The 9,790-nt window shown below is 49.2% G+C and overlaps 1 protein-coding gene across 1 annotated transcript; it reads right to left on the bottom strand.

Annotated features, from left to right (window-relative positions):
* Window positions 1-1,044: 1,044 nt before the first annotated feature.
* Window positions 1,045-8,165, bottom strand: LOC144951723 (peptidyl-prolyl cis-trans isomerase B-like). The gene is made up of 5 exons (XM_078882054.1): window positions 8,094-8,165; window positions 5,444-5,651; window positions 3,548-3,664; window positions 3,101-3,232; window positions 1,045-1,145 (listed from the first exon to the last, which is right to left on the bottom strand). Exons 1-5 carry the CDS (start codon window positions 8,163-8,165, stop codon window positions 1,045-1,047), a joined length of 630 nt encoding a protein of 209 aa, XP_078738180.1.
* Window positions 8,166-9,790: the final 1,625 nt, after the last annotated feature.

Below are 9,790 nucleotides of genomic sequence, written 5' to 3'. Positions count from 1 at the left end.
CACGGGGACAGAGGATGAATAATAATTAATACTCGACTGTATTGTAATAATATGACCGCCGATGGACGATCCTCAGATTAATCTTCTTGGATCTTTCGGTAAAGTCACGTAGAATGGAAATAATAAAATAATAAAAATAAAACATAATAAAATCATTCTCACGACGTTTCGGCCACAACGCCAGCAGCCGTCCTCAGGTGGAGAACAGGTCTGTCGAGAAGACAGAGTCTGAATGACACACCCTAGGCTTGGAGCGACTATTTAAGCTGGGATGGAGGGGGGAAGAGCGCCTGGACAAAATAATTTGCATATCAAGAGGAATTTAGCATATTTATGGGAAATGCCGATATGCGATTAGTACTACTTGTGAAATGCGTAGGAGGTTTGGCGGGGGGTTTAAAGTCATTATGCCCGTGCATTATGCAGGATTAGCAGCATCCTCAGATTAGTACCTGGTGCGGTGGTGTGTAGTAAACATCGCCACTGGGGAGACAAAGGCGGCCGGGCGTGTTGCTGGCCACCCGCTCACTCGTGTGCCGTGCCGGCTTTCATAGGCGCTACTACTCGCTAACAGCACTTGCCCCGACAGTCTGTTACAGGCTACACGGGGCATCTTTGTCTTTGTCGACGAGAGAGGGAGAGAGACCGAGAAAACCAAACTTGTCCTCAACAACATAACGCAGCGTTTCCCAAACAACTCCAGTCCTCAAGCCCTCCCCACTCAAATACAAATTGACTCACTCCACGATGCACGATGATTGTTTGAACGCGCCGATGGCCGTGTGAAGATGCCATCGCACGCACGCGCACGCACGCGCACCGTCCCTTGTTTACATTTTAACCCCCCCCAACCCCATTCCCCCTTGCCCTCCATAGCCATTATCGGTAGCGTGTTTTTTGGTTCGAGCTCAGCGTCCGGCCTGGTTAATATTGCGGGTGCTATTACCGTGTTCTATAGATTATGAGACGGTCATCACCCCGCTCTTCTCCCCCGGGACGAGTGGCAACTCTAACCGGGCAACTGGGGCGAACCGCTGCTAGGGATCAAAGGTCTTGAGCTGCCTCCGTCTCCGGATCTTCCGCAGTCGATTCCTCGATCCCGCAGTTGACGATGAGCACCTCCTTGACCGGGACGTCGTTCTCATCTGCGGGGCAGCACAACGATTTAGAATCATTGACCCCTCCCCTATCACCCACACCACCTTTTGGGTCCACCCAGCGCACGTTCACCCACCGTCCACTACACGGGAGTTTGCGGACGTCTCTGTACTCAACAATAACATGGGGACACGTAGAAAGGGTGGCCCAAATGTCAGGACACATAGGGTTGTTATACTTGTAGGAACGAAGTGAACCAGCCTACAATAGATTATATCGTCCGTCCGTCCGTGTAGCAACATCGCCCCCTACTGCAAACACTTGGCAGGACCCTACAAAAACCTTTAGACTCAGCGACGCTTTCCCGGCTAAACAAGTGTAACATTCCCTTATAATCCCCTGAGATAGCTTTTAATTAAAACATTTAAATTAAAAATTAACTCACAGCGGCCTAAAGCCTACAGCTAGGCCTAAAGCCTAGAACTAGGCCTCAAACTCTCCCTTCGTATCGTCCGATTAGGTGTAGCAGCATCGCCCCCTACTGCAAACACTTGGCAGGACCCTACAAAAACCTTTAGACTCAGTGAGGCTTTCCTGGCTAAACAAGTGTAATAATACATGATGTTTATATTCTTTGGTTATTCGTTCCTACCAGCCCACCCCGCAGGGACCTGTTTATTGTAGTGACATAGGACGTCACTACTGTGTCGGCCCGTACGAGGGCTGGGGGCCCCAAGGGGGTGCCTGGGGGATCACGTGGTGGAGGGACCCAGACCTTCCCAGAGGTGGGGGAAGGGAGGCGTGGCCTGGGAAGGGAGGCGTGGCCTGGGAATGGAGGCGTGGCCTGGGAAAGGGAGGCGTGGCCTGGGAAGGGGATATAAGCGGGGTGCGGATGCAGAGCGGGGTTGTTGAACTCCGAAGTGAAGACGACATCATCGGTCCTCAAGTCTCGGGTCGTCGTCCTGGACCAGACAGCCCGTCGCCTGCCTGGTCCACTCTGTGTCGTGTTCCAGAGTGTTAGTGAGGTGAGGAAGGTGGTCACCACCTCATGTACAGTGTTATATTACTTATTGTTTAATAAATAGTGTTGCCTCCAAGCTGTGTGTGTGTGTGCACCTAATTGGAAGCCACTACATTATTATAGAGAGTGGCACAAATGTCAGGAGGCATTGGGTTGTATGATTTACTTTAACACTGGCATAAAGAAGTGTACGCTTGAAGTTAATATTGTATCTATTATCGTTATGATTATCTATTTGTTTTATTCTTCTTCCTTTTCAGATGACATTGACAAAACTCGACCACGACGAACCCTAAATGAATTGTGATAACGAAACATAATTGATGAATGTTCAAAGAATACAGCTGTGATCTTCTTTTTCTTTAAGTACAAAATTCATTTAAAACCACGATTCATGTGTCATGCACTAATATTAATAATAATCTCTGTTTGAGTCTATGGGTCTCTGTGTGAATCTATGGTTCTATGTGTGAATCTATGGTTCTATGTGCGAGTCTTACGAATTTTGTGTGAGTCTATGGGTCTCTGTGTGAGTCTATGGGTCTCTGTGTGAGTCTATGGTTCTGTGTGTGAGTCTATGGGTCTCTGTGTCAGTATATGGGTCTCTGTGTGAGTCTATAGTTTTGTGTGTGAGTCTATGGATCTCTGTGTGAGTCTATGGGTCGCTGTGTGAATCTATGGTTCTGTGTGTGAGTTTATTATTCTCTGCGTGAGTCTATGGGTCTCTGTGTGAGTCTATGGTTCTGTGTGTGAGTCTATGTGTCTCTGTGTGAATCTATTGTTCTCTGTGTGAGTCTATGGGTCTCTGTGTGAGTCTATGGGTCTGTGTGTGAATCTATGGGTCTCTGTGTGAGTCTGTGGATCTGTGAGTCTATGGTTCTCTGTGTGAGTCTATGTGTCTCTGTTTGAATCTATGGCTCCCTTTCCAATCGCCGACCACGCCCCAACTTCCCCCTCCCCCACCTCCCGCCCCAACATTACCCGTGGGGACTGCCTCGATGACGCGCACCACGTGTCTGCCCGTGAGCACGCGGCCGAACACCACGTGACGGTAGTTGAGCCACGCGGTGGGTGCCGTCGTGATGTAGAACTGGCTGCCATTGCTGTTCTCTCCTGCAGATGGCGAGGGTGGGGGTAGGAAGGGGGAGATATACGCCCTGTGGGTTACTACAAACTTTGACTTTTTTTTTGTCATTTTTTTACGATCAGTGGAAACAAGAAGATGATCGGTTTATTCGGCACTTTGCTTCGTTCATTATTTCGTAATTTTTTTTTTTACATTTTTAAACTTTGCTTTATGTAAACCCCCCACCTCTCGCTCGCTCTCTCGCTCGCTCTCTCTCTCGCTTTCCTCTCGTTCTCGCGCGCGCATTTGCTTATTCGTGGGGGGCTGGGGGGGTGAGCGTCGTCAACCCGTGGGCTAGGTACCGCTGTTGGCCATGCCGATGCAGAACGGCGAATGCTTCACTCGGAAGTTCTCGTCGTCGAAGTGTTTCCCGTAGATGCTGAAACCCGCCGAGCCGTCGCCTTTTTCGAAGTCGCCGCCTGGGCATCCCATCGGAGGGGTGGGGTGGGGGGTGGAGTGTGGGGAGAGACGAGCGGAGCGGGGGGGCGAAAAGGTGACACCACCACCATCATCATCACCGTACCGTCGTCGTCATCGTCGCCATCATCAGTGACGAACTGGGGACGAGAAATTGGCCTCAAGGAATTTTGTGGACGCACAGCGGGGCCCAAACTGCTGTGCGATCTCATTGGGGGCCCATTCGTAGCTGCATCCAAACAAACTCAAACAAATGTATAGGGGCTTAAAGCCCGACTGAGAGCGTAAACAATGACGCGTACACATTAGATGTAATATCATTTTAACATTTTCCAATGTTTTCTTTTTATACGGATATATTTTTACTCTGATCACATTTGCTATTTCGCCAAACAGATCCGGCCCACCGGCCCTCGGAACGGACCGGCCCCACCAGGCCATTTCTCCTACCGACTGCTGCCCTTGTGGTCAAGTCTGGGCCTGATCATCATCATCATCATCAATTCTAGATTTGAAGCTTTCGTGACTGCAAGGATTCATGCTCTTAGTTCTTTCGGTAAAGTCACGTAGGTAAAAAATGAAATTAAAATTCATAAAAAATAAAAACAATAAAATCACGACGTTTCGGAGGCAACACAAGCTTCCGTCTTCAGGTGAAACTGTCACAGCAAAAAAAAAAGATACAGATTTTTTGCTGTGACAGTTTCACCTGAAGACGGAAGCTTGTGTTGCCTCCGAAACGTCATCAATAGCTGGGCAGTATTGGAAGCTACGCTGTTGCACGTGGCTGCCTGTGATCCAGCCACTGTGGAGGCAGCAGCGAGGGTTGTGGATCGCAGACACGGAGACGCTGTCGTGAACCTCTCCCTTTCCCGTGAGTGGGCGTTGCGAAGGACCCGTGCCCCTGGCTCTGCCAGGAGAACGCGGCACAGCGAACAAATGCACACTCGTTGCGTCCCGTCGGCATGGGATAGAGTGTTTCCCCCTCGCACGCGTGCTCCGGTCTCCTCCCACATGTTTGCACACTCATCCATTGGCGGGTAACACTTTAATATATCGAGGACCGCAGAGCTTGGGACGCGGGGTGGGGGTGCGTATACAGGACAGGCTCACTGATCACCTGCTGTCTCCACCGACCTGTGGTTCCTCCTCCTGGCCCGCCTGTGTCCCCCCCCCCCTCTCTCTCTACGGCAGCGAGCGAACACCGTCGAACACAGACGGCGGTCACCGCATCGCGCGGCGCTTTCAGATGCCGTTGCTGCTTCTGCGGCCGTCTGGAACGCTCTTCCCTTGCGATATTAGGAAGCCGCTGGAGCGATGTGCTTCAAAGTCATCGAGGTTGACGAACTCGTTTATCTAGAGCCGCGTGTTGTGTTTAGTTTGCTGTCCTTCCTCCGCACTTCCGATTCGCGCGGTTGGCTACGTACGGTGCGATAGAAATTCCACGTCCATAACACAATAAACAACACGATTACCACATGCATCCAGCAGTGGATTGATCGTTGCTGATGATAATGACGATGATAACGATAATGATGATTGATGATGACGGTGATGGTAGTGGACGATTGATCATTGATGATGACGATAATGATCAGTGATGATGACGATGATTAAGATGGTGATGACGACGACGACAACGACTGTGATGATGACGACGACGATGATGACGACGATCGATCGATGATGATGAAAATTACGACGACGACGATGATGACGACGACGACGATGATGATGACGATGATCCTGATGGAGGAAGAGGAGGAGCATGCGTGTCTCACCCTGGATGGCAAAGCCCTTGATGATGCGGTGGAGGCGCGAGCCTTTGTAGCCGCTCTTGGGCCCACGAGTCGGATCGGCGAGCGCCACGAAATTTTCGACCGTACGTGGCACGGTGTGGCCGTAGAGGCCCAGCACCACGCGGCCCGCCGGCTCCCCACCCACGGACACGTCCAGGAAGACCCGCGCAGTCACGGTGCGCAGGCCGCCCTGAGGTGTGGCGTGGGTTCGGCACGGGGTATGGCACGGGGTACATCAAGTGGTATGGCACGGGGTACATCACGTGGTATGGCACGGGGTACATCACGTGGTATGGCACGGGGTACATCACGTGGTATGGCACGGAGTATGACACGGCAAATGTGTAATCGGAGGTGCGGGGGAAGGACAACAAACTTAACGCAAAAAAGCAGTAGTAAAGAAATTATTTTTTCAATCTTTTTTGATGATTTTCAAAATGCAAAGCCCCAGTGGGCTTCCTCATATCGGAAGGAAGAGCGTTCCAGACGGCCGCAGAGGGAGCGCGTCTGAAAGAAGCGCCGCGCGATCCGGTGTTCGATGGCCAGCGGTCAAAGCACCCGCTGCCAGCGAGGACAACCGGAGTTTGCGTGGTGATGCGTTCTACTCCTTGGTCAGAACAGCGAGATATTGTCGCGGGTGTGTGCGCGTGACGAGTGCGACCCTTTTTTGCCACGCGTTCGCTCGGCCAAGCGTAAGCCAATCGCAGCTCGGCGATCACTGTGACGTCAGAGACCACGTGGTAGCTGTCACGTCACGGCACGTGGCCAGAGGAATGGTTGCGCCTCGGACTTGCTCGTGTGTTTATTTTTGCCATGTGCGCGGCGAGGGGATTGGGACTAAAAAAGATTAACAAGTAAAATTAAAATAGAAGAAAATCGGCCCAGGCATTTTGTAAACGCAGCCGGGCCCAAATTGTCGTGCGATCTCATTGGGTTGGTGCATTCGGTGAGGAAGAATCTTTTGAGGACGTCGAATGTGGCGGGACTTTTAATGCCAACTGAGAGCGTAAATACGCAATGAAGCGTACACATTCGAAGTATTAAAAACATTTTAATTAAAATGTATTTTGATTTGTTTTACTCTTTACTCTGATCACATTGAAAATATCTCCCCACACACATCGTCCTATCGGAGCATTTTCCCTACCGACTGCTGCCCCTATGGTCAGTCCAGGCCTGATCATCATCATCAATAATCATCATCATCAATAATCATCATCGTCGTCGTCAATAGCTGCGCAGTGGTGGAAGCTACGCTTTCTGCACGTGACTCCCTGTGGTAATAAAATATATTTTAATTAAACATTTGAATTCATAATGAACGTTTTTGGGTTAGATCGCGCAAGTATAAATATTGTGTCGTCAGCCTCCACCACCCTACACAGCCAATTAGTAAGAGATTTGCCACGTTAACAAAACTAAATTGGCTGTGCGTGTCGGGTGGTGGAGGGTTACGACACATTTATGCTTACGCGATCTAACGGAACAACCTTCATTACGAATAATATTGTTAGACTGCAAGTGTTAATATAGTTTTTTTTATCACACTTTACAATATCCTCACACCCACCGCCGCCACCGGGTTATTTGCCCTATGGACTCGCTGCCCTGCGGCTTTCCCCTCTGAAGGTTGAAGGCGTGTGACTTGGGCCGCAAATTCAAGTTCAAGTTCATTGATTAGGTATAGCCCTGTGAGCCATTTGGCTCTTGAATCGGGTGCAAACGCAACAAACAAAAAACTAAAATTTCGATTTAAAGCTTTCGTGACTGCAGGGATTCATCTTCTTGGTTCTTTCGGTAAAGTCACGTAGAAGGGAAATAATAAAATAATACAAATTATATAAATAAAACATAATAAAATAAATGTTTTACTTTTTTTTATTTTATTATTTCCATTCTACGTGACTTTACCGAAAGAACCAAGAAGAAAAAAACAAAAACATGAACAAAAAAAAATCTTAAAGTGAATATGTGACTGAGTGCAAACAGAAAATCCAAGAAAAGACAGCAAAATATTGCAGAAAAAGCACCGTACACCAACGCTGTGTGCAAAAATCCCAGTGGGATGCAAGTCAAACAACCAACAACAACCACAAGACAACTTAGATTAAGGCCATCAGTCTTACTCCGTACTACAACAAACAAACATGGCCAAACCTATACACTTTTCGAAATCACCAAAATAAAGCCATGAAACCAATGGAACAGTGATCATAGGAACTGTGACGGAATTTTCACAATGAACGACATAAACAACATGTACTACCAAAAACCCTGCAGCCATAGCTGGCTGCATGAGTCACTCCACAGCAGCAGCAGGAGCATCAATCGGAGTATTATATTCTAGATTTGAAGCTTTCGTGACTGCAAGGATTCATATTCTTAGGTTTTTTCGGTAAAGTCACGTAGGTCAAAAAATAAAAGTAAAATAAAAATAAAATAAAAAATAAAATAAAAATCACGACGTTTCGGAGGCAACACAAGCTTCCGTCTTCAGGTGGAAGCTTGTGTTGCCTCCGAAACGTCGTGATTTTTATTTTATTTTATTTTGTATTAATTCTTTTTTTACCTACGTGACTTTACCGAAAAAACCTAAGAATACGGGTATTATCATTTTTCAAGTCAAACTCACCTGCGCCTCCGCCGTCTTGTGTGCGAGAAGCACGCACATCAGCGCGATCTGGAAGGCGTTCATCGAGCCCATTCTTGTCCCAGCGCACCGCTGGTTGCCTCGTCCGTTCGCGGTGGGTAGATGGGAGAGAGGTGGGGGGGTGGTGGGATCTACTGCGCGCCCGTGTGTGTGTGAGCGTCTTTGTCTCTGTTAATGATCGCAGCACTTGCACCAACAGTCAGTTAAGGCTCGACAAGGTGGGGGGGGGGGGGATGTGTAACGATGTCTTTAAAAGGTGCTCACGAACAGCCCTTGCCCCAAAGGTCTACCGAGGCTATGAGGGGGATCTTTGTCTTTGCCTTTGTTAATGGACGCACAGCCTTGATTTGAAAACTCGCCTCTCTAGCCCCATGCCCAAAAGCCAGAAACAGGAAGAAACATTAAATACTAAGTGTATTTCAAATGACATATACGTTTTGCAAAACAATTATGATAATAACACTTAAAATACTTTTTTTTTTTTTCAAAAAAACGAGTCTTAAAAACAAACTATTTGAACGCTTGTGTTCATCCAGACCACGGCGAATGCGTCTTCCCACGTTGTTGGCGGCTCTGAAGCTGCCGTTTGCCAGGGAGGCGATGGTGAGTGAAGCGACACTTTAAGTGCGCCTACGTGGCACCTCCACATGGCCACGCGCATCATCCACTCAGTGGCGACAAGCACCAGGATACACACATACTAAGAGCCCCCGTATAGCCTTAACATGAATTTCGGGGCAAGTGCTATTAGCGAATAGCACCTATGGCGATGTTTACAAAATCGCATCAGGTACTCGTTTTGAGGCCGAGCCTACCTAGGGGAGGCCCCGGATCGTTGCAGATAATCTCCACCGGTGTTGGTGGCCGTGAGCGGGAATCGAACTCGGGTCGCCGGGTTCGTGGCGCAGGGCGCTAACCGCTGCACCACCGCTCCCCATTACCAGAATACACATGCAGCCTAACCGCTCCCCCCAAACCCTCGCACCCCTCCCCTCACTACCCACCCCCCTTCACCCCCCAGCTCTGAGTGAAGGACCCTCAGCTCTGCCTCTTCACGCACTCACAGTCGAGGGAGTCCGGGTGGTGCAGATGACTCGAGATTAGATCCTGCACGGGCTCGAATCCGGGTTTGCGTGCAGTTAACATGTCTAGATGAGGCACCGCGGTGGCTAGGAGATGTTAACTACCTCGCCTGGTGTACAGGAGGTCGTGGGTTCGATCCCGACCCTGACGCCTGCTGCTGTATATTTGGAGTTTGCGTCTCTCTCTCTCACCATCATCACGGTGGCAAAGGAGATGTTAACTACCTCGCCTGGTGTGCAGGAGGTCGTAGGTTAGATCCCGACGCCTGTTGCATATTTATAGTCTGCGTGTCCCCCCCTGTCTCTCTCTCTCCCCGTGATGGTCGCGTGGATTTTTCTCCGGGTCCTCCGGTTTTTGTCGACCTCCACATTTTTCGAATCAACAATAACGCGTTTGGAGAATGTGGCTCCTGTAAATGTCCACGTGATGATGATGATGAGCCACTTCGTTGAGCTATCATTTGTGGACAGGTCGCTTCAGTGGGCTAGGCCTCGCCCTCAGAGGTCGATAAAATAGGCACCAATTTGTGGCAGGAATTCAACAGGCACTCGCCTTCTTGCTCTGTTCCATAGACCCTATACCGATGGCATACTAAT

The sequence above is a fragment of the Lampetra fluviatilis genome, chromosome 63, assembly GCF_964198595.1.
Source record: "Lampetra fluviatilis chromosome 63, kcLamFluv1.1, whole genome shotgun sequence".
NCBI classification, from domain to species: Eukaryota; Metazoa; Chordata; class Hyperoartia; order Petromyzontiformes; family Petromyzontidae; genus Lampetra; species Lampetra fluviatilis.
Note: the sequence above shows the minus strand (reverse complement) of the source record. Positions and strands in the feature narration are given on the sequence as shown.

Bases quoted from the DNA above. Each gene is read 5' to 3' on its own strand.
- LOC144951723 (XM_078882054.1), bottom strand. From the start codon at position 8,165: ATGGGCTCGATGAACGCCTTCCAGATCGCGCTGATGTGCGTGCTTCTC. The intron at 3,665-5,443 runs GTGAGACACGCA...TGGGATGCCCAG, and splicing joins CAAGGGCTTTGCCATCCAGG to GCGGCGACTTCGAAAAAGGC. The intron at 1,146-3,100 runs GTAATGTTGGGG...GCTGCCCCGCAG, and splicing joins CATCGAGGCAGTCCCCACGG to ATGAGAACGACGTCCCGGTC.